Raw genomic sequence first — 24,264 nt, forward strand, 5'->3', positions numbered from 1 at the left:
AATTCCCAGAAAAGTTCCTGTGAGTTGTGAATATTCAGCATCTTACAGAATTAGGCTGTATTTATGAAGAGGCTAATGTTGTTAGGAAAATGATAGATTTACATGCATAGTAAGAGCTGTTTGTAAAACAGCAGGTGGTTTGTAAAATATCAGAAGTCAGCAAAATGTTTACTGCTGTGATTTCTTGCTGAAAAACACGTGAACATTAATACTTCAGATAAAAAATAACTGATTTGCTTTTCTTCAGCCATTTCAGGTCTTTCTTACTTGTGGTTTGAATGCACAGACCTCTTCATTTTCTGTCTTGAGGACCTGATTTTATCTTTTGAAGGGCCCAGCAGAAGGGGGAAAAAAAAAAAGAAAATTTTCTTGCAAACTGTTTATTTCAATAGGAGGCATATTTCTATGAATAGATAGGAAAAGTTCAGGTGATACCAGAACGTTTGTGTTTTAGTTTTGTATGCGTATGCACATACTTTCACGCAGAATACTAGATTACATCTCTCTTTAGTCATATAAAACCTGCTTGGGATTGAGTTCATTAATGGTGCAAAGCAGTATTAAAATACTACACTTCTTTAGAATGATACATACAGGTCTAAGCAGTTTTTTAGTTGTAAAAGCCAAAGAATATAATTATAATAATATTAATAATATCATTGATATTATTATTAACAATATTATCATCATTGTCAAAATCCTGTAAACTAATTTGCTTGTGTGCCATTTTCATGCTCCAATTTAGAATTAAACCCTGTCCCCTACCCAGTAAATGGCTGTTGAATTGTGTATGTCTTCTCTGAAAACGTTTCCAGTGTGGTGAAAAAAGGAATTCAGTTCAAAGATCTTTAATCCAGTTTCCTCTGGTTTGTTCGGTTGCACAGAAAATCTTACCCTTTGCCACTGCCCTTCAGTTCTTCATCTGCTAGTAGTACTGAGGGGGAAATTTGTGCTGCGCTACTTATGCATAATTTAAAACAATTGTGCTAGCTTTAAACCCGAAGTCTTTTTTCATCTATCATTTATCTCGTGATGTTATCTTTTGTACTCGGTACCCTTCACTAAGCACAGCCTGACACATCTTGTGGCCTTTACCTTCTGCGATAAAAAAGATTGAAAAGATGCATGGCACCACCTGGTGAAGATGAGGCAACCCTGGAGAACTGTGCTTCAGGAGCAGGTGACTGATGCTAAGAAATGTGCCAGTCTAGGGACACAGCTGAAGGGTTGTAGTAGGGAAGGGGGAGGGGAAGGGAAGAAAAAAAAAAGAGCAGGAACATTAATACATCTTCCTGAGGTTTGATGGGACATATACTGCCTACTGTTCCATCTGGTGCTTATGATAGCATGGCATATTAGCATGCTGCAAGTTCATAATGTATTCAGGGCGAGAAAGCGCCACTTGCATACCAATTGAGGCATCCTCTTTCTCGGAGCTGCCTTTGAATTTCAATGATGTTTATGCCTCCTAAGCCATGACTGAGCTGAGCATTTCCGCTCGGGGAGGAATAACAGTAGTGAGGGACTCTGGCTTGTGTGGGGTTTCTTTTCCCTCTCTTTCTTTTTTCCTCCTTTTTTTTTAGTTCTTCCTGCTATCTCCTTCCAATTTATTTTGTTTGGGGAAGCTTAAAGACAGGTTGAGGTTTTGGACTAGCTAATTACATAGTTTCTGCTAATATTACATTAACTTCTTTTTAACGTTGTAGTCTATTGTCTTTTTGCTTATCTCAAAATGCTCAAGCGCACTTTTTATGACATTTTGATGAAATTACTCTAAAAGCAGTGTGAGGAAGCATTTAAAAATAGCATGATGCAATTCTGCTTTATATTCAGGTTTCCTATATTGCTATATTAAAGAACAAACGATACCCTGAATTCCGCATTTCATGGTAAATTATTTGGGCCCTGCGTCTTCAAGACTTGATTGTAATTTCAGCTGTGCCACCATAATAGGATAAGTATCTGAAGTTGAGCAGGTAGGTAAGTCTTTGTAGGAGTGAGGTCTTTTTATTGATCCCTTGCAGGAAATGTACTGATATGTTCGTTTTATTTCTCCCTACCCTGTCCTCTTTGAAACTGCTGAGATTGACACTTGACTGGAGACAATCTCAAAACTGTGCCGTAGAAACTCTCGACTGCACATTTTGTTTCTGAACTTGTCAAAGATTGGGATCCTTTTATGGCTCAGTGCTGTGAATCGCTCTGCAGCCCTCCTTCCAGTAGGTTTTGAAAGTGTGAAATTTACACACAGGGTAGGGTATTTGATGTGGGATTTTCAAGTGTCTGGAGTAATACATGAGTACTAGGCACATTTGCCTTTGTTGGTGACTGTGCTTCTAAACGGCTTCATGTGTTTTGAAAGTCCTACCCCAAAAAAGGAGACTAAGCTTGCTGCTTGTTGTGGTTTAACCCCAGCCAGCAATTAAGCACCACACAGCCGTTCACTGAGTCCCCTCCCAAGCAGGATGCCCTAGGAAGAGATTTGGAAGGGTAAAAGTGAGAAAACTCATGGGCTGAGATAAAAGCAGTTTAAAAATAATATTAATACTACTACTACTACTACTACTACTAATAATAATAATAATTTTAATAATAATGACGAAGATGATGATGAAAATAACAGAGAGAAATAAAACCCAGGAAAGACAAGTGATGCAAGTGGAAACAATTGCTCACCACCAACTGACTGATGGCCAGCCAGCCAGTCTCCAAGCAGCAGTCCCCTGGCCAACCTTTCCCCTACCTTCATTGCTGAGCATGACATCGTATGGTATGCACTATCCCTTTGGTTAGTTGGGGTCAGCTGTCCCGGCTGTGTCTCCTCTACCACAGCCAAAACCAGCACACTGCTTGAAGAGGGAAGAATATAAAACAGTGTCTCTAGCACAGACCTCTGAATGAATGCATTTGGTATCTAGTCCTCCACCTGTACAGCTGGACTGTTGCTGCTGCCCAGAACCAACTGTGGTTTGAGGCTTTAGCTTAATCTTTAATGCATATGACTGTCATGCTAATAAAAATGTACTAGGTAGCACTTTGAACTCCTTCGCTCTAATTTAGTATTAATCCACTTGATTACTAGAAAAGAAAAGATCTTGCTATACTTCTGATACATTCTTTCAAATACATCCAGCCGTGACTTTTATAAATATATATTTTCAGACAGTCACTTAGCCACTCCTTGCATAGATAAGGAATGAAAAATGCATTAGTCATCTTGACAAAGAATAAATTGAATTCTTTTGGTTTGCTATCTGAATATCTGTTGTCTGATGGCTTAAGAACATTCCTTGTTTATTGATAGTGCATTTAGACCTAGGTATTAATGTCTTGGCTTAAATGCTAATTTTTTTTTTCCTTAATACATTCACGAAGGCTAATGTTACTGAATAGGAATGTGGAGGAGGTAGTGTGGGTAATTCAAGCAAGTTTAGTCAGCACTTACAAGATTCTTGAAATGTTTCTTGATGTCCTACAGAACTGTTAACATCTGCACGGCTTGTGAGAAAAGCCACATTTATTACAGCTGTATGCTAGCTAGAATGCAGAAGAAAGTGGGGGTGGGGGGGGATCCGAGTTGAGAATGAAGCAGCTGGTTTTCAGTACAGAGATTTATAATTTTACTCTCATTACAGACCAACAGTAAACTCTACTTGGACTCTTTTGTATCAGCTTCTTTGAGATGGCAGGTTGAAGGCTTAGGAGTTTAACTTTCACTAGATACAGTCCAACAAAATACACACAGTTTAAAAAAACTCAAAGCTTCTAGATAAATAATCATAAGTGAAGTTCAGCATTTCAAGGAGCTGCTCCAGTATGACATAACATGATGCAGAGCATGTGTTTGAAGTCTACATTTGAGATGGTTAAAAAAAAAAAAAAAAAAGGAAAGATAGATTGTTTTAAACAATAAGAAAAAGAAACAGAAGTAGTGAGAGAGTAATAAATGACAAGGCTGCTTGGCTCCCTGCAGAACCTACAAGGTGATGCAGTTTCTCATCCCCATTCTTGTCAGGGTTTGGGGTTGCTGGAGGAATGGAAGGTATGCCAAGAGACTCCTGAGATCCCAGGCCTGACTGAATGGTGTAATAGCACCTTTGCTTTTACCTCTTCTTTTCTCTCTTTTCGTGCTAGAAGAGGAAATGAGGGAAGAACAATCAATATCAGAATCCCATTTTCTGTTTCACTCCTTCCTGTAAAAAATCAGATACACATTTCCAGAATCAGGGGGTTTTTTGGGTCCTAGTTTCATTCCCTGCTCACCCATTTCTTTCTCAGCCGTTAAGATTGAGATTTAAACCCAAGCTATGCCAATGCTGTAGCTGTCTGTTAGTTGTCACAGTCTTTGTTCAATTTCAGTTAAGCTTAAAGATTTTTATAGTTTTGTTTTCTCATTTATCTGCTCGATGAATGGAAGCTGGTATTTCTTTTGTTTCCTCTGGTTAATGTGGCTTGGTATGCTTGCTCTTACCTTTTTTCCCTACACATTTTAAGTGAGCCTATTCTGGTTTTGCTCAGTTAACTTCTTTACAACATGCCCAAGCCATTCACAGTGGGAGTGCCAGGATTTGTTTCTGTGTCTCCTACTGTTTCTTAACAACCTCAGCAACTGAGGAAGCTGCACATCTACCTCCTGTTCATTATTGCTCTTCTTAAATAGTGGCTCTGAATAATTTTCTAATATTTTCTAATAGAAAACCTATTCCGTGTTCACTTACAGCGAAGGCACAAACAGCTACCCATTAAGAAACAGGGCCCATAAAGACCGTTGTGATGAAGAGCATCCTCTTGTTGCAAGAACTCTTAAAAAGAGTTGGCTGAGGTATCTTTATCTACTCACACGTTTCTGCTGTTCATACTGTGATCTATAGCAGATGTCCACTCTGATAACCTATTATACTTTTTATCCTTTCTATCTAACCTTAGACTTTTTGCTGTTACACCCATCATCATTTAATTATAGCATGTGGCATTGTAAGAGCTCTAACATGTAATTGCTGCCTTTTCTTCCCATTCTCCTGACACCAGAATACAAGCAAAAGCAATTTTTTTAACATTTCAGTTATGAAAATGACTGCATTTGATTCATCAGTGTTTACCACCTCATACCTTCTGAAGTGATGGTCTTAGTTTCTGAAAGTTTGTTTCCACTTAGTCTTGTGGAAACACATTTTATCTTAATTTTGTGCAGATTGTTGGCATTGAACAGAATTATGTGCAAAACCGAGTAGCTCTTTAAGTCAGGGCTATAATCACTTTTGGAAATGACCTGTTAAGTTTCTAATAGGTCATTTGTATGCACAGTTACTGAAGGTGTTTGCTCTGTTGCAATAATTATGAAAAAGATAATGGATGGGAACTCATTTGGGGACAGTTACTCTTGTTAACTGTTCAGTATTTTATCCAGGTACTCCTGTTTTCCCTTTTTAAAAAATTTCATTTCATAATTTCAGAACTTGCCTTGGATAGTTGTTGCAGTTTAGCAGTTCTTTATTTCTTCATACCCAGGCAGTTTAAAGCCTACCAGACAACTACTAATGTGTTTTACATCTTCTATTCCAAGTGAAGACCACAAAGAAACGTCCTCACAGGAGATCCCAGTACAGTCACTATCTCTCTGTGCTTTTGAATTGCTTTTGCCGTTGGAATTTAGCTTTATTGATATGTATGTGGTGCCAGAAGGATGCTTATAAAGATCTATGCGAGCCATCTTAGTAATTTTTTCCCTGTATTTCTACCCTGCTTGCCATTTGATCTGTCTGACTGATTATAGATGTGAAGAAAATAGCAGGTTTTGTTTGGTTCTCTGTGTGTTGGTGGCCCCGCCCCCCCCCCCCAAAAAAAAAAAAAAAAAAAAATTTAAAAAATTAAATTTTGGTGGAATATTTTCAAATTTACGTATAATCACATGGCTGTATTTTTGTGAACACAATCTGGGTTCCTATGACTGGATATAGTTTGGAATTGTAGGCATGCCACCATCTGATGTGCTGTTTTGAGTACTTGACACAGAAAGCTGTCTCCAAAACTGAACTGGGGGGGAGCAGGTGTGGCGGAATTTGGGAGGAGGGGGAACATCTGACTTGTTTGGCCGGGGTATATAGGTGACAGTAGGAGACACTGACAATAGTCTTCTGTTGCAGCCAGTACTGCCTAGTTATTCTTTTGAGGAAGAACTGTCTATAACAAAAAATTTAGAGAGAAATTGTTTGTTACTGTGCAAACAGCAGCCCATACTGATGTATACATACACAGTATCATAAGCTTCCTTCCTGTATCACCATGGCTGAAGTTAACTTTTGATACTGGAGAGAACTTTTCTTAAAGCATCTCCCTTTGGCTTTCTGATTACCTTGCTATTTGTTTTGAATTTCGCGCAGGGAGTGGGAGTTTTTCCCGGGCAGCTGCACAATGCCAGCTCCCACTAGTGGTCAGCAGGCGCCCGTAAACAGTTTCCAGCAACTGTTCTTGTCTTTCTTGACATGTACCCTTTTATCCGACACTCCAGTGCCGCCAGCAAGCACAGAAGGTTCGTCCCGGGGCTGTTGCCATCCCATGGGAAGAGCCTGCCCTGCTGCCCTCCCAACCACCCTCTGCCCCGCCACACAGTTTCTTTCTTCCTGTTGAATATGTGGTGCTTAGGGACGGGCTTTAGCGGTGGACTTGGCAGTGCAGGGTTACTGGTTGGGCTCAACGGTCTTAAAGGTCTTTTCCAACCTAGACAATTCTGTGAATATTCTCCCCTTTCTCATAATAATGGCTCCTTTTCTGGTTAATCCACTTCTCACTGAAGCAAAATGTATCTATCCAGGTAGACCCAAAGCCAAGTGTATGGTGTTTCTGTAGCACAAAGAGAATTAAATCTGCTTTTCATAAGATTCTTTTCATGTACATGAGGTTCTTTTAATGTCTAAGAAATCATACTGAATTACCAAGGGTTAAGTGCATCCGCGTTGAACATTCAGAGTTCAAATGCATCAGACTTCTTTACTTTGTCAATATTTCCCTTGCACTTGTGGCATTGAGTGGTCTCTCTCTGGTGTCTGACTTCTCACCCTGTAGTTTCACCTCCATTTAACACTCCCTTCAGTGTAACTGTAAACTATTTCTTTCTTGCAATTTTCTGAAGCAGAATGTAAAAAAAAAAAATAAATCACCATAAGTATATTTATATACAAAATCAAGTAAGTAAACCTAGCTTAAATATGTGTTTAAATGCACGTGCACATACACACGCAAGTACACATATAGGCACGTATATAGAAGTAAGCCATGGAAGCTGCACTGATCCACAAAGGTCAATATTAAATTGCTGTGTTGGAGTAGTGGGTTTAGCTGGCTTGATGAAAATGAGGTTCTAAAAATACAAAAACCTTTTTTTTTGTTTTTGTTGTGGGTGGGGGAAAGAATACATTTAATTTGAATTTGCTGGGTATGAAATGAAACATGTTTTGAACAACTGTCAAGCATGGCATTGGTATGACACCTCAACTTGTTTTAAGTTTATATTTTCTGTGAATTTTGTAATAATTGTTGATTTTTTTTCCAGTTCAAGCTTCAACTGTATGCTTTTGTTGTTGTTGTTGTTGCAGTCTGATATTTAAAATTCAAATCAGAGGGAAGAAACTTTAAAAGAAGGAAGTTTTAAGTTTTATTGTGCAAGACTAAGACTGCTGTGATACTTTAAGGTCTAGAAATGTCACGCGTAATTGTATGCCCTGTGAGTGGTCTCATTTACCTATAGCTGTTTTCATTATCTGTAGTTAAGCACATATTCTGAGTGTTTCTGGGGGTGGGGTGTGCAAGGTTAACCTGATGCCTCTCTTCCTGTGTTGAGACCACCTGATTTCTGTGCAAGTGTGAAATTTCTGTGAATTCACTGGCTTCAGAGAGGAGTTTAATCTGGTTTTACATTTGTTAGTCTGATTTTACATGACATGCACAAGTTTCTTCCTTTCTCTTTCTTTGCATGCTTATATTATTTCAGATTAAGTTTTAAGTATGCATATGATATGTTAGGCCAAAAAATTGATTTGAAATATGCATCTGGTTTTGCTAATGGTAACATTTGGTTTTTGCTTGTGAGCTTATTTGTCAATAAGTAATATTACCTCATCTAAGAAAGTGTTTGAGATGGAGGACCTTAATTCCGTGTGAAGTTTCTGACATTCGCTCTCCCTCCTCCCATCTCCCCGCTGCTGCTTTCAGGTGCAATCCACTACCCAAAATAAAAGACAGTTGGTGTGATATGCAGCATCGAGGAGGAGCTGACTTGTAACTAATAATGAGTATTTTCTCACACTCTGTCTAGACAGTCAGTCATGTAAACACAAGATGTTAATGGCATCATCTGATGATCTGAAATGATAGTCTTCCAAAGTGTGTATTTCCACAAATGCCTAAGTACTGATTAGGGTGATAAATTGCACTACTTGAAGATTGTCAGTGTATAATACCAATATAGGAGAAAAGCCTATGGCTTCACTTTTCTGTCACTGGCAGCGGCAGTAAGTAATAGTGGCAGCACCTGAGTGAGGGTTTCTGGGGGAAATATGTTTCATTATCTATTTTGTATTGGTGGATTAATACCTGTCTTGGCTGGCTGAATAGAAACCAAGGCGTTAGTATGCCTGGCAACTGCGGACCGCCAGTTCTCGTGTACACCAGCCAGGCTGCTGGAGCAGTCGGATTGCCGGTGGTTCTCATGAGGCAAAGGACCTAGATCTATATGGGAATGTTTATACCATCTGACTTAGCAGCCTTAGGAATTAATACATTAGAGCCTCTAACTCTTCAATTGAGTATATGGGAAGTCTGACCTGCTAATTTAGCTGACCGCGTTAGATGGCAGAAATTAGCAGCCTTCCTTGGACTGGACTGGTACTTGCTGGAAAGGAGCTTTGGCGGCCTGTGCTGTCTGTCTTATGGGTAAGGTCTTGCTCCCCAGGCCTGTGCATCTGACCGACAAGAACAAACTTTTCATTGTTTGAAATATTACTGGGAAGAAGTGGGTTCTTGGATGGCTAAAATGGCGCGATCTGATAGAGATGGGATTTGAGAGCTTGATCCATAAGGTGAGGAGCAGTCTGTCCCAGACTGGCCAACACCACTCCGTACCTTAAAGGATCTTGATTTGATCGTGACAAATTCCACAGTTTCAAACCAAGCAAAGCCAGATGTATATCCATTACCCTCTCAGTAGTCCCTATGTCATCTTTTCAGATCTATAGCCATGGAAATACCACCTCTTACACCCATGTTTGATTCTTTTTGTGCCTAAGGGACTTCTGGCATGTTTTATAAACATAAAGCAGTGCTTTTAAAAGCACAGCCATAATATCTTTTTTGCTGGCAGAGTAATTTAGTTCTTAAAGTTGCCCTGAATCTCAATAAGTTATTTTAGATTATTTTATCTATCTTGTTTTGGAGACTTCAGTTCTAGTTAAATCTAATGGAATACTGGTATCAGTACTCTCCTAGGACCTTTCTAAAATGGGTAGAGCTATGCTTTACATTTTCTGTAAGTGGATTAAAAATAAAGGAATTAATATTTATTTTGCTTCAGACTTTTTGGTGTGTGTAACAAACTATTTGCTGTTAATTTAGGACCATACAAAACTTTGGATTAAAAACATAAATAGGTTTCTGGAGAGCAAGTTTGGAATTTTAATTTTAACTGGTGTTGGGAGAGAAAATGTTCTTACTTCTGGTAGGAAAGACATGTGCTTATGTGTGGTTGGGTACGTAAAAGTATACAAACGATACCGATTAGATGCTGATGGCATTTGAGTTTCCTAGATATCATTCTAAATTTATCTGTAGTTTGTCAAATAACATGCAATCCTGCATGTCTACTAAGTCTTCCGGAGAAGATTGTACAAAAAGGAAGCAAATTGCTGGTTGAGGAGCCTTTGGGAAGCTACATCCGAAAACACCCCCATGGTTTCCTCTGTAGGTATAGGAGCAGTGAAGACAGTGATTGCTAAGGTGGAGAGGTTGTCACCTCTGTAGCTTGTAGAGGCATCCAAGGAGTGGGTTTGACCAGTGGTTGCTCTGATTGCTCTTCTGCGTGCTGGAGGTAGTGGGCACCTCTTCTTCACTTCACTGGGACCTCAGCGTTCAGTGAGCTGGTTTTGGAATAGCAGTAGTAGTTCTTGTGACATGGAAGACAACCACTCGAAACACACAGTTCTGGGTTTGTTACTTGTCAACAAAATGAAGTAGAAAAGATCCAGGAAACAGTGTAAACAAGAAAATAGTATTTTGATACTGATTGTGGGATTGTTTGCTTATTAACTGCATTAGTTATGCAGACATAGAGGCATTTTTGTGACGGTTGGTGGGATATTTAGTATAAATCCACATTGTCTTTGCCTTCATTACAGGCCAACTAGTACATATTCAGCCATGACAAAGGGAACTTGCAGACTATTTTCTGAGGACTTATGGAAACTTAGGTCAGCTGCCACAATTTGGCCCTTGTTTTGCTTGTCTGCTCTTGCTGAAGTATTTCATAAATGGTTATGGTGGTAATAGGTCTAGATTTAGAATGCATTATTCTTCTCTGCATTCCTTTGTATGTTCAAGTGATTTTGCATGGTAAAATTTGCAAAGCCAGGAAGGGGGAAGGAGAAAAGAGGCGTTTTTAAAAAAAAGGTGCAATTCTGACAGGAGTCAGTTTTTAATTATTAAATAACTGCAAGCGAATTTATGATAGTTTTGAAACTGTCAAAATGTGTCAGATTGTTAAATGAGAGGAAAAAGATTTTTTTTCACCCACCCCCCTTTTAAAAAATAAAACTATATGGCAAGACAAGTTTATTACTTTATTACTTTCAGGAGAAAATATGTCCAAGCAAAGCCAAGCCGTAACATTTTTGTCTCAACTCTGAGATTCAACTTGTGCCTTGCTTATTTTATAACGTGTAACTGTCTGGCCTTCAGCTGCTAAGTCATGAGTGTGGGACATAGTTTTTTTGCCAGTCAGAACCCCTCACCTTAGAGAACTGAAACTGAGTGCTTCAGCATTTTTGGTTCATTGTTATGAAAGTAGGACCAGTCAAGGTACCATTATGGACGAAGAATATGTCTGTCATTCACTTGGTTTACATCATCCCCAAATTCTTCCTACCAAAACCGGGAGGCAGTAGCACAAAAGTCCTTTTCAGCTTTTGGGAGACAGAATGGAGATTGCGTTATTTTCAAGGGTTTTTTTAGCACATCTGAAGAAAGCTCTGATAACTTGGCCTGAGATAACCAGGATGCAGAATTTCTTCTGGCTCCCGCATACTAAGTAAGAAGAAATGGGTAAACTGAGTGTGCTTTCGTTTATTCTGAAAAATAGCTGGTGATGTGATATGTTCAATTATCTGAGCAGAGGAGAACCAAGATAAGGCAGCAGGAAAGTTGTGATATTACTCTTGCAAAAGGGTCATTTCAGTATGTGAGCCTCATCCTCAGTGTGCTATAAGGGCAGTGAAATGTGTCATCTTGAAAACTTGGCTGTGCATGTTCGTCACTTGCCCCACATGCATTCTCTTACTCCTGGTGGATAAAGCTCAGTGGATAAAGCTTGCAGGGGTAATGTTTTGTGACAAAAGACAGAGTCTGAGTGTCTGAGCTGCTTTCTGATACTGCCCTTCTGCAAATCACCTAGGGAGTAAAAGTTCTCCCCTGGGGAACTGTTAACTGGGTGATGTTTTCTTTCTAGGCCAATAACGTGACTGGATCTGGTGCTGACAGAAAGTTATGTCTGTCTTACGCCCGTGTGAGGTCAATTGTTTGTAGCACAAAAACATCCATTATGTTTAGGTCCTTGTTTATTTGTTAAGAAAAAGTCAAAAGGGCCAAGAGATGAATGAAATGAAGACTAGACCAGTCTCAGGTCTCAGGCATGCTTGGCAGAGAGAGGGTCTGCAGTGGTGTCATCCAAATGTCATGTTTTATGGCTGCATTGTAGGACTTCCAGGTTTCCCCAGATGTGCAGCACACGGGGTAGACAGGCTTTGGCATATATATCAGCCTTATACTGTGCATTTGTGAGCAAGTCCTTTTCAACCAAGGCAGATACCTTGTAATACTGTCCTACTCTGTGTAGTGGCAGATCTGAGTCAGGAGCTGTGGGTCTCCACAAACACTGCCTTGTAATGGTGCTGCACAGCTTGGCCAAACCTGAAGGAGGAAAGGTTCTCTACTGACTATAGCGTGACAGCATTATGGATGACAGAGGTGTGTAATTTGTTCTTTTAGGGACACTTGTGGGTTTCTGTCTCCCAATTTGTACTACTGTGACTCTCAACCTGTAGTTGCTTGCAAATTCCATGCTATGCCTCTCAAAATAATAAAAATGAGTCCAACGCCATTTAGGTAACCATCATCACTATTAAATCCCATAGATTTAGGTCTCAATTCATATAATTTGGGTGGCAGAGGCAGTTTTTAATCCCATGTGTCATATTCAGCGTTTGTTCTTTCTGTGAGTTTAAAGGAAACAAGACAATGGGCAGTTTTAATTTGGCAGCTTTTATTTTTATTTTTAACATGTTGGCACAGAAGTACTAAGTACTGTACAATCAATATAGAGCGTCTTTTAAGAATCTTTCATGCCTGAATATACATCTGGAACTGTTTGTACTAACTAAAAGTAAAATAAATGCCACAGTGTATTATACCATACTTTTTTTCATTTAAAAAAGGAAATTGAAAACACACCACTCCTAGAAATGCTTGACATTGAATTGGCTATTGAAATGGTATCAGTAAAGTATTATATATTCCATATTTTGTTCCATACATCAGCTTTACTTGATGCGTTAGACTTGGATGGGTGCCATGTGAGCTGAAATGTTGCCATATACGAAAGACCGCCTTGTTTTAAAAATGGACTAAATCTTTTAGGGTACAGGAAGTCAAGTCAGTCAGTTTGAATACATGCATGTCTCTCTTTGCCCCTGCTCCTACACGTTTTACTTTGTCTCTTCCCTATTCTTCTTCAGAGGCTGGCTGTGCTTACGATAAATATCAGTGTTCCCCTAACAGCTAAATATAGTGGTAAAAATAACTCCTACCATAAAAACTGAATGAATGACGAGAACAGTATAGTTTCGTGAACCAAGAAATCCACATAAGAAATATCGTAATTTAAAGTTACTTTTACAACATTCTTTAATTTAAAATGGAGCAAAATACTTCTGTGGTAAAATCACTGTGCTGTAAAGGAGATTCAAGAATGTATATTTCAAAATGTTTGGGTTTTCTTTTTTTCTTTTTAAAATATAATCCAAAGCAAATGCAGTAGATCTCTGCATACTTGAAACATATTTTCTGAATTTATCCTAAGTCTCTCACTGCACCAGAGGGTTGTGTGTATGGATTAGGACTAGACCATTATTTCACCATCTATCTCCATCCTGAATTGATTGCAGCAAACACTGCAGAATGAATTGCAGATGTCTCCTTTTCCCTCTGGTTTGGAGGACCTCTGGTTTCAGCCCCATTTGATCCGAACTGGGCTAAGAAGTGCAAGTCTGTCACAGTTTACAAGGATTTGGTGGAAGAAATCTTTGCACCTGAAAGAATTTACTCTCTTTGTATACAGAGCCTGCACTCTTAAATGTGTGATGCTGTGGGATACTGCCTGTATGAAACTTTCTGGTGTTTCCCTGCTAATTCAGGATTATTGTTTGAAATGTCAGAGTCCAACAGAAACAAAAATAAATATCAGAAATAGCTTTGCAAATGGGGAATTTGGTTTGAAATGGAAGAAGCCTAAGAATGTGTTTGAATTCAAGAAAATAAGCAATTTTAAGGCATGGTTTTCCTTAAAGTTCTTCCAAATTTCAGGCAAAGTTCCATGTATATGCTCCTGTATTATAAAACCAGAGCAAATGTACATGAAATCTTATACAGGCAGGTTTTCACATGTGAAAAATACAGTTTTTCCTCTTGAGGCATTCTTTCTTGCCCTCCCAAACCCTCATCACCTCTGAATGTATGGATAGCAGAATATCCACTGAGAGTTTGTATGAAAAATGTCTATACATAAAGCCCTCATGGAATAACATGATTTAAGGGAAACTCAGCTCCTGAATATGATTTAAATACCACTTTACCTTTATCTTTCTTACCAGGCTGCTTTTCAACAATGACAGTAAACAGTGAAAAGTGTTGTTGTTGGGTTTCTGGTGGTGTTTGTTTTTTTGTTTTTCTTTAATTAAAAAAGTAAATAATTATTTGTAGAAGCTGGAGTTCCAGGCTAAGCATCAGACGCTACAAGCTTTAGGAGTTCAGATCACAAGAACTGCTGCCACTTTTATCAGCAGTGGCTCTGCTTTGTGCTTCATCACCACGCCATTCCCTGAGAGATCTACCTCTTAAAAACAGAGCTGCTGAGGTTGTGGGTGGTGGGACAGAAGTGGGTGCAGAGCTGCTGTAGGTAGGTGCTCCCAGCCCCGTAGCTCCGTCAGAGGTTGGGGAACCAGCTGTAGAGGCAAGGAACAGGTAATTAGTATCAGTAAGAGCATATGGCTCCTGCAGGAGTTTTGCTATTAAAGAAGATGGAAAAGTGGGATGTAAAGGCTGTTCTCCTGGGTGGTGTGGTGGTGGTGGTGTCTTCCAAGCACGTGGAAGAGCTTTGTGTTTTGCATTATAGTTCTTCAAAAGCCCTTCATGCCCACTCCCAAGGAGAGTCTCTGCTCTGACAAGATAATCTTATACCCTGGTTAGAAGTGTTTTGAGATGTGCTTGAAAGGAGCCTTCTATCTCCTTACAGAAGTCAGGGCTAGGGAACTTACAGATGACCAGAGATAAATCTGTCTGTCTGCAATCATGCAGTAGCAGATTGGGGTTTGGGGCTTTTCAAGGGAGAGAGAGCAAAGGGAGGTAGCTTGAGGGTTTTTTTACCCCTAAGAGGTCCAAAGAAAGGTAATTAGGAAAACCAAGCCCTAATGTCATGAGATTTATAGGAGAAGTACAGGGGTCTGTGGATAATTTCAGCGATCTGCAAACTGGGTGGCAGACACTGAGGGAGTAAAAACCAGTTGGATCATGGTAGGATGGCAATCCGAAATTGGAGGGCAAAACCAACACACTATTTCCCACTACCATGTTCAATTTAAGTAACAAAACATTGCCAGCTTTTTGGGAAAGCCTCCCCCCTCCAATCTGAGTGCGTTTCTGATCGAACCTGAACTTTGAAGTGCAGCAAAGGAGGGGAGCAGGAGCCGTACAGTTGGTTACAGGCTTGGGATCGCTTTTAGTTATCAACAGCTGAATTGGAGGATACAGTCTGTGCCTGCTCGCTGCGAGCAGCAGACTGTTAGAGGAGCTCGATTTCTCTCACTCCTTCTTCCACCCACCTCCATCTCCTCTGTGCGTGTGTCTGCGCTCCCACATGCTTCAAATCTGTGTACCTGGACTGCCTTCCTTAACAGTTCAATGTGAGTGTTAGCAGAATGAAAACCAGATGGACCAGCAGTTCCCACTGTTATCTCCCCACCAGCTCTGGCAAGCCTCCCTTTCTCTCTCCTTTCTTGGCATGGCAGAAATATTTGCCTTTATTTAGGAGGGCTTGGGCTCACTGCTGTGCCTCTTTCCCTCTGTTGCAACATGAGCTGAAAGCTATTTATTCCCCTGTTGCTGAGGTTGGTTGAGGTGAGTGCAAGATGAATTCGGCTATTAAGGAAGCAATTAACATTTCAAGACAAGTTTTCGTAGTTCTTTATATTAAATGAATGGCTTGTTGAAGATATAGATTTAACTGTTTTAGTGTAGTGATATGGAAAGGAAATTTATATAGGATATGTTTAAAAACTTGCTTTTGTTTTCCAGCGTGTAATAATTTACTATTGCTTGATTTGCAGATCAAACTGCACCTGTCTCTGTAGCAGCGCTAATATTTAAGCTAGTAATTTTGGAAACTGTTCCCTACACAACTGAGGTTTACTAACCTTAGATCAACACTACAGATCCTATAATACTGTGTCTGTATTCCCTCATACTGTTCTAGGGTGTTTCACTGCTCATCTTCCCCAAACTTAGAAGGAAAGCATGTCGCAAAGTGGAGTGACAGAATGTATAGAACATGACAGACTTTGCTATTGTCTTGAATTAAATCCACAGACTTACATGCCTACCCATTAGCAGCAACACTTACTTGCTTTGCAGAACAGTGTAATGGATTGCAGGAAGACTTGTGTAGAACAATATATAAACCAAATAATTCTCTCTCCCCCCTCCCCCCCTCCCCCGAAGAGATGGAAGAATTTAACTTACACCCATTAAAAGCTAAACTTGATCTTACTCATCTTTACTCAAGATGGCTCGCTAAACTCCTGGCGAGAGTAAGGAAGACTGAATTTTGCTTTCAGTTGTTAAATTTTTGCCCATTCTTGATAAATGAAACAAAAGGGTTTGTGTGGGTTTTTTAAGATTTTAACATAGAGGTGTTGAAAAAGATGTTGGAAAAAAAGATAATTCTGTAGCTTCTACATCAAATATATTGCATCTTTAGTTCTTTAATTGCAAGAGAACTGTTAGGTTTTCTGCCTGGTTTTGCCTTTTGTTTTGTTTTCTTGGGGAGGTGTGTTTCTACTTATCTTGCAGGTTTTGAACGTTAAAGTTGTTAATATGTGAAGGTGCAAACTTAGATGCTTTTAAAAAAAAATGGTGCAATGATATGTGTGTGTGACAATTGACTGTGTTTATTTTTCTGGTGAATGTAAGAATATCCAGGGGCAGGGTAGTAAAGTGATCCAGGAGGCTCCTGGTATTTAACATAGGTATCTCTCCATGATTACTAAGAGAAGTGATGGAGAGAGCAGCAGGTATTACGAAGAAACATGAAGAGAGCTGGCTTCAACTAATATCCCACCCAATGTCTCACCTGTACTAAAGGGCTTCAGGTTTTAGTTCTGGAAAAGCTGTCATAGGGGGATTTATTACCTTCATGTCTCTTAGTCTTTGGTTTTTTTTCCTCCTGGCTAACATGAGAGCCTTGAAGGGAGGTGGCATTATTGCAGCTCCAGGAGTGCTTGGGGGTTAGCATCTGCACATGCTAGAAATAAAAACAAAAGATAATGCAGCACTGCTGCAAATGAGGTCTTGCCATCTGTGTTACGCCTTCTTAAGTAAGGTTTAGATGATGTAATTTGGGAAGAGCACACTGGAGTAGATAATCAGGTGTAATCTTTTGCGGCAGATGCTGAAATGGCTCACTTCTTGCAGTAGCTTTTAAGTTTTTGTCAGAGGGGAAATAAACCGGTGTGTTCCTGTGGTGTGTGTTGCAGATCGCACTGAGAAGCATTCCACAATGCCAGACTCACCTGTGGATGTGAAGACACAATCCAGGCTGACGCCTCCAACCATGCCACCTCCTCCCACTACCCAAGGAGCTCCAAGAACCAGTTCATTCACGCCCACAACATGTAATTAGACTTATTTTCTTCCTTTTTTTCCATATTCTTTCTATTCTGTATATAAGAAACCAAAATACGTGGAGGGAAATGTGCATAACATGGCAGGAGCCGCATTTGGTTGTACTGCAATGACGTAATTAAGCAAAACTAACACCACAACAAGTTAAGGCATCTTTAAGGTATTAAAACATCGAGCTCAGAGTTTGTTGTGTCGTTATTTCATTGAAAACTTGGCCACAGTGTCAAAAGAGTGAGCACTAGTTTCCCATGTACTTAATGCTTAGATCAGTCCTTCTGTGGGAAGTACAGAAAACCTTTTCTTTTATGCCACTCTTGTTAAAAGAGTCCCGTTTGTATAGAAACTTTGGAGTTTTTGTTTATGTTTTTGAAGTGGGGGTAATTCATAAAGAAAATACTTCTCTTCATCCCACTCATCATTGAATTAAGAATTTAGATTTAAGTGCTATATAATGTCTAGTTGATATTGATATAAAACCAAAAATAAAGGCCTTTTGTTGGTTTATCTAGAGATTTTGAGTCTGTGACCACTTGCCTTCTCTAAATCACTTGGGGCTGCATCTCTGTCTCAGTCTATTGATGTAAACACACAAGAAACTACTAGTCTTGATGGAATTACTCTGCATTCGTATCAGTGTAACTTGAGATTTGAATCTGGCACGTTGTCTGGACTGTTCTTTTCACAGCCATGAAATGATCCACATTTCTCTTACCAAGATTTAGCTGCAAATTTTTTGGGCTCTTTTATACTGCCTTGTAATAGTATAAACATGAGAATGTGTTTACATTTCACATTTTAAATAAAACATTTTTAGAACAGTAGAATACATATGCCTAAACAGAATGAAGGCAGCATCTTCTATTTGTCTTGCCTATGTCTGTTTAGTCCCTTTTGGTCTGTTAAATGCCTTATTTAAAATTCACCTCTATGCAGAAGGCCAGCTGGAGGCCTTTGTGCTGCTTATCCGGAACCCCGTCCTGTTCTACACTGAACTTAAACAGCAAGGAGGGTTTGTGCCAGCTATTTGCATGAACTCAAATTTAACCCAGTGACCCTGATCCTGCAAAGATTTGTCTGTTTGCTTAACTCCAGCACCTGAATCATCCTAGGAGCTACTCCGATCTAAAAACTGTTTCTAGGTTTTTGCAGGACGGGGCTCCTACAGATATAACTTTCCAGTGTGATGCACTTTGCACAGTTCAGGGTAGTCTTTAGCAATCATAAAAGGAATAGGACAGTGTTTATTTAATTACTCTTACAATCATCAATGTACTCGCAGGATTTCTGGATGTTTGTTTATTTGATTGCATTCAGCACTTTGGAAGGTGGGTGAACCATAGCTGATTTTTTTTTGGCTGTTAATATGAAGATGAAAAGTTGAAAAAGTCTTAGTTTTAATTGCCTTTTACCCTGTCAGATATTGGAGTTTGGCCTTAGCAGTTCCAGCTTGTACAGTAAGCAGTCACTTCTGTTGGAGTGTCTGTTACATTTATTAGGACTCCAGCGGGAATGCCTCTAGGCCAGGACGATCATACTTGTTTCATGGTCAAGGGTATGCTTATTTTTTTTGGTTTAGACAATTAAAAACTCTTGATTTATATTAGTTCAAAATTTTAAATGTTACATCCTGTTTATTAGTTTGAAATTTAAAATGTTAAATCCTGTTTTATTAATGACATGGGTTTGTTTTAGAACTGATGTAGATCTTGGTGACAAATTCAGCCATTGTAAGGAAAGAGATAAAATCATGGGGGGGGGGGAGGGGGGGGCATTTTTAGAGAAGCTGCATTTGGCAAGTATTTCTTTCATTGTGGGAGAAATTTTACCTGCCTTTCTTCTTCTCATATTTATCCTAGGTAATGCACTCTGCTGTTCAGTGCTTTCTTGATCATAGCCCCAGTACCCTCTCCTCAGAGCAGCCCCTTACCAGTGACTGAGTTGTTGGGTGGTGTCAGGCTAGAGTAGGACATGTTCTTATTCTTCCTAATTCTCATTTACTAAGTTCATGGTATGATGACTTTTGGCTATGCAAGTTCCCTGCAATCACGATGTATTTGTTTACTCAGATATCTCGCTCTACTGGAGTGCTCACAGTATGGCTTGGAACTGCACGTAGACCTGAACTAGCTGAAGCCAGCTTCTTCCTATTTCTGCTTTTTCCACTTCTTGTACTCCCTAGCCCAAGCAGCTAGGAATAGACAGCCAAAAACTAGGCTAAAACACAAGCAAAAACTAGATAACCTTTCAGATGGCTTTTTCTGTAGTATCTCCAGAAGGGCACTTCAGTCACTGGGGCAAAAGCTCCTTCAAAAGTATTGTGGTGGTGATTTAAATCTAGTAATAGGTGTCCACCCTCAAAAAGGATTTGCTCTCTAAAAATAAAGATGACTGATGAAGAAAGTGACAAGGAGAAAGGGATATTTGGCTTCAGAGAGGTGTTTCATTAAGAAACATTGAAAGTTCTGTAAGTTGCTAGATTGCCATGGTTATGCTTTTAAATAGGGAGCAATTTAGACTGATACTGCTATGCATTTTTGATTATAGATGAGTTTCTGATTTTTGATGTTTTTTGGATGGGTCCTGAGTGACTTCCCAAAAAGAAATCAGCAGATTGCCCCAGGGCACTGGCTAGCTGAGCATGGCTGCTGCTGGGCACAGTCGCGTGCTGCATGCTCCCACCTGCCAGTGCGCTGGTACATGTATTTCTGGGGAGCTGTCCTTGTTCTTGCAATGTGCTGTCATTTTGACGAGTCAGACTCAAACTACTTCAATAGAGTGTGCTTGACTGTTGTTGTTCCAAATAACCTGGGTGGAAAAGGATGTCCTCAGTTTGATTCTCTGCTCTTTTCTGCAGTGTGGGTAAGAATCAAACTGAAATTGCTGCCAAAAACTGTCTGTTGTCTTCAGTATTTCTGCATGAATCTCACTGCCATAAATTTTGAACATTTAGTACTTTAGATAGTTATACTCACAGCAACCCTGCAACAGGAGGGAAATGCTTTCTTAGCCTTTTTAGAGATATGGTATTGGCACGTGAAAACTGAGTGATTTGCTTGTGGTCTCTGAGAAGTCTTCTGAAATCTAGCTTCATGCCCTAGCTGCAAGGCTTCAGGCCACAGTGGGCATGGCACCATTTGTACCTGCACAGACAACTTTGTGTGTTCCATATGTTAGCAGCTAGGAAATCTGTATCGGAAAAAATAACCTCCTCATTGGGTGGTATAAGGTTAAAACGTGAAAGTCCTGTTTTATAAACACAGCTGTCAGTTGTGTGTACAAAACACAAGTAAAAATATTCAGAGATAAACTGAGCCTTCGTGAAATATGTCTGCACATTTTTTTCTACCCCAAAAAGCAATTTTTTTTTGGTCTTCAATCATACATGCACTCATGTTCTTTGTCTCTCCGTTTCTCTTTCTGTCTTTTTTTTAAATCTTCTGACAAAAGGCTGAGCTTTTCAGGTCCAGGAGCATTTTGAGGGGGCTGTGTGATAGGCAGCTGCTGTTACTTCCAATCTACACACTGTTCAGTACCAGCTACTGGGAAAAAAATATAAACTGCATAGTCTTGCTTTGTCAAAAGGCTAATTATCTTTGATTGTGCAACTTAATTAATTTTGAGGTCAAGCACAGAAAACATAAGCTGATGGATTTCCCCCTCTATCTTTTCTCTCACTCTCTCTCTCTGACTCTCTCTCTATTTTATCTTCCCTTCTCTCTTTTTCTTTCAGTAACCAATGGCACTAGCCATTCACCAACAGCGTTAAATGGAGCTCCATCTCCTCCTAATGGCTTTAGCAATGGGCCATCCTCTTCCTCTTCCTCTTCTCTGGCTAACCAGCAGTTACCGCCAGCTTGTGGAGCTAGGCAACTCAGCAAACTGAAGAGATTTCTTACAACCTTACAGCAGTTTGGCAATGACATTTCACCAGAGATTGGGGAGAGAGTGCGTACCCTTGTGCTAGGACTTGTGGTAAGCAAAAAACCAATGATATAATAACTGTGATCGTTTTCTCTCCTTTTCCCTCTTGTATGCTTGACACGTTTGTTAAATAAAAGAGTGGGTCACATACACTGCATGTATCATACTTTAAAGATACCAAACACGCAAGAATGCAAACGTGCTGGCTCTTGCTGCTGGAACTAACACAAGTAAGTTGAGTAGCATCCCATGGGTGGCAGCTATGCCCAACCAGATATAGATTTGACTCTTTTTTGCCAGTATAGTATTATGCTGTAATGGTGTGAAGGGGTTCTCATTCTATACTGGCAGCACCCCTAATGTAGACATACCTTGAATTATATAATGTAGTAAAACATGGTTTGGCTTGCCTAGTTTAGTTGGCTGGGGAGAGTGCCCTACAGTGGCAGAATACTGGTTAAAAAGGTGAGCTGAATATGTATGTTTGGACTGTGGTTACATAGTGCAAAACCTTTTCTCAGTGTTCATTGAACCCAACCATGAGGGGCCTGACGATGCATTGCTGCTACTTAAGTTACCTTATTTATAAGATTATCTTCTATGGCTGAATGAAAATCTCAGCTTTTTCTTACCTACATCTGTCAAGTTGAGCTGCTGTTTTACAGGCAGACTGTTGTGAATCTGGCCCAGGATTCATTCTGTTCCCAGTAAATTCCTCTCTCCGCCAGACAGTGTTGTCTACCGTCTATCTCCTTCAGCAATAATTAGGTGTACCAGGAAAAATGCTGTTGTGGTGCTCTAATTTACATCTGTTCCGAGCAGCTACAGTTGCCATTGACTTCATTTGGAGCAAAGACTTCCAGCACTGTTTAGCGTTCAGGTGTCCTCCTCTGCTTGTATCTTCACAAAACCCTACTGACAGCAGCAGAGACCCCTTCACTTGAGTCTGTGTCAAAAGGAGGTTTAATGTAGGCAGTGTAACTTCAGTAAGTCCTACTCTCCATTTGTTTCCATATCCAAAATGCCTGTTTAATGAGGTTTTGCTTGTCACATTTTTCTCTGTGGAAAGGGAAACTAGTAAAGAAACTAAAGAGGGCTTTGGGAGCATCTACCTGCCCTTGATTTTCAGAGCAGAAGTGCTTGCCCACTGCTAATTGCAGTTGATTTCTGCTTTTCTGAGTTCTGAAGAGCAAATTAGGATCTTTTCCTTGGGAATGTCCACATATCATGTTACTGTCTTGGTCAACCCTGTGCAGCATGTGGTCTTCATGATTATGCCCTCAACTGCAAAGTAATAACTTTCCTACATAGCTTAGAACATAATAAACAATCCTCTCTAAAAGTACGAGAGGCAAAGTGCAGTTTTCCTCCCCAAACAAGGAAGAACATGCCTTTAAAAAGTGTGATATTTTTGTGTGCATGTTAATTGCCACTTCTGCACTGGGAACAAAATTATAAGAGGCTCCAACAGAAAATTTAAAAAAATGTTGAGAAAAGCAGCTTTAGCTGGTATTTGAAATGTGAAAGCATTTCCATGCTTAGCACCTAAGAGCTTAAACTACTGTAAGCAACAGGCGCTGAATGTCTGAGATGCTGGTGCTTTCCTTTGAGTATTTTAATAAGGTAGTAATTTAATATGTGGCATGCTTTTCTTTATCCTCTTATCGATATCAAGAACGAGTTATTAAGCAATTTCAGAGTGCTTTGGTTACTATTTCTCTTGCTAAGTGTTTTCATTATTTTGTCACCAAGACAGAATTTTTTTTCTCAACAGAATTCTACTTTGACAATTGAAGAATTTCATTCCAAACTGCAAGAAGCTACTAACTTCCCACTGCGACCTTTTGTCATCCCATTTTTAAAGGTATTACACAGTTCAGTGATCTGGAAAGTATTTCAAACCGTATTGTTGCTAGGTCACAGATGTGTGTTACAGTTTTTCTTTTTAAGAGAGTCAGGAAAATGAAGAACGTTTAAGGGCTTCTTTCCATAGCTTAGTGCATGGAACTGCATTTGAGTGTATGGTTCGGGGACTATTTCTGGCTATTCACAGGAACTGTCGGTTCCCTAATTCAATAATCACCGTTGTTTGTTTTATATTTTTAGTTTGTAGGTATAGAAGCTTTTACAAACTAAGTCTTGAGACTTGGTAAATATAATAATGTCACGTGCTTGCAAAAATCTAGAGTTTTGCAAACTTTGCATAATTCAGTGTAAGGGGATGTCAGGAATTTTTGCTACCAGCCCTCTTTGAAAGTGCTGCTGATCATTAGTACACAGTGAGATTGTGACACTTTGCCATACAAGGAAAAGGCTAGAATTATTTCTTCTGATTCCAGCCATCAGTACAAATGTGGTGTTAAAGAAGGATGGTGAGTGTGTCCACTGGTTTATGCTTATGCACCTTTAAAGGTGAAATTTCATCCAAGAGCCAGTTAATAAAATACAACACATGATGTGCAAAATAGGAATCAGGGAAGCAAAATCTTTGAAGTCAGGAAGTTATTCTGCCTCTCAAATGTCAGTAACTACCTCCTCTGAATGTTGTGATCTCTGAACAGCCAATGTTGCCTTTTCAGAACATGTCCTGTTTTGGTTTTGCTGTGGAGATGAATTTTCCCAGAGATAAGATATTTATTGTTCCCATTTTTTCCCCATTGTCAGTGTGTGGGTGGACATTTTGTATTATTATAGTCAGTGTGTACAAGTGTCCCTAGCTATTCTGTTGTCCTGAAGCACTAGTATCCTCAATGAGTTTGCTTTCATGTTTTTCCCGTTCTTGGTTGGCTGTGTCAGATGGGCTCTATGCAGACAGTATAGCTGTTACCTTGGTAGATTGCCAAATGCTTTCTTTTCAGAATTTAATATGCTCTTCCACTTGCCATTGTATCAGCCCTGATATTCCTGCTT

General features: G+C 39.6%; 1 protein-coding gene across 10 annotated transcripts in view; it reads left to right on the forward strand.

The window, feature by feature from the left end:
• RUNX1T1 (RUNX1 partner transcriptional co-repressor 1) overlaps window positions 1–24,264 on the forward strand; it is a 117,291-nt gene that overhangs the window by 45,810 nt on the left and 47,217 nt on the right. For 8 of the 10 annotated variants that reach the window (XR_005103131.1, XM_037379855.1, XM_037379858.1 and 5 more), the window contains 3 exons: window positions 17,286–17,423; window positions 21,164–21,405; window positions 23,129–23,218. Coding sequence is in view for 9 of the 10 variants with exons in the window: in XM_037379855.1 (XP_037235752.1) it covers window positions 17,286–17,423; window positions 21,164–21,405; window positions 23,129–23,218 (470 nt within the window). In the remaining variant the exon portion in view is untranslated. Of the gene's footprint in view, window positions 1–1,083; window positions 1,181–1,872; window positions 1,977–17,285; window positions 17,424–21,163; window positions 21,406–23,128; window positions 23,219–24,264 lie in introns of those variants that run through there. The other 2 variants (XM_037379857.1, XM_037379861.1) reach the window with 2 other exon arrangements.

The sequence above is a fragment of the Falco rusticolus genome, chromosome 3 (genome assembly GCF_015220075.1).
Source record: "Falco rusticolus isolate bFalRus1 chromosome 3, bFalRus1.pri, whole genome shotgun sequence".
Lineage (NCBI taxonomy): Eukaryota > Metazoa > Chordata > Aves > Falconiformes > Falconidae > Falco > Falco rusticolus.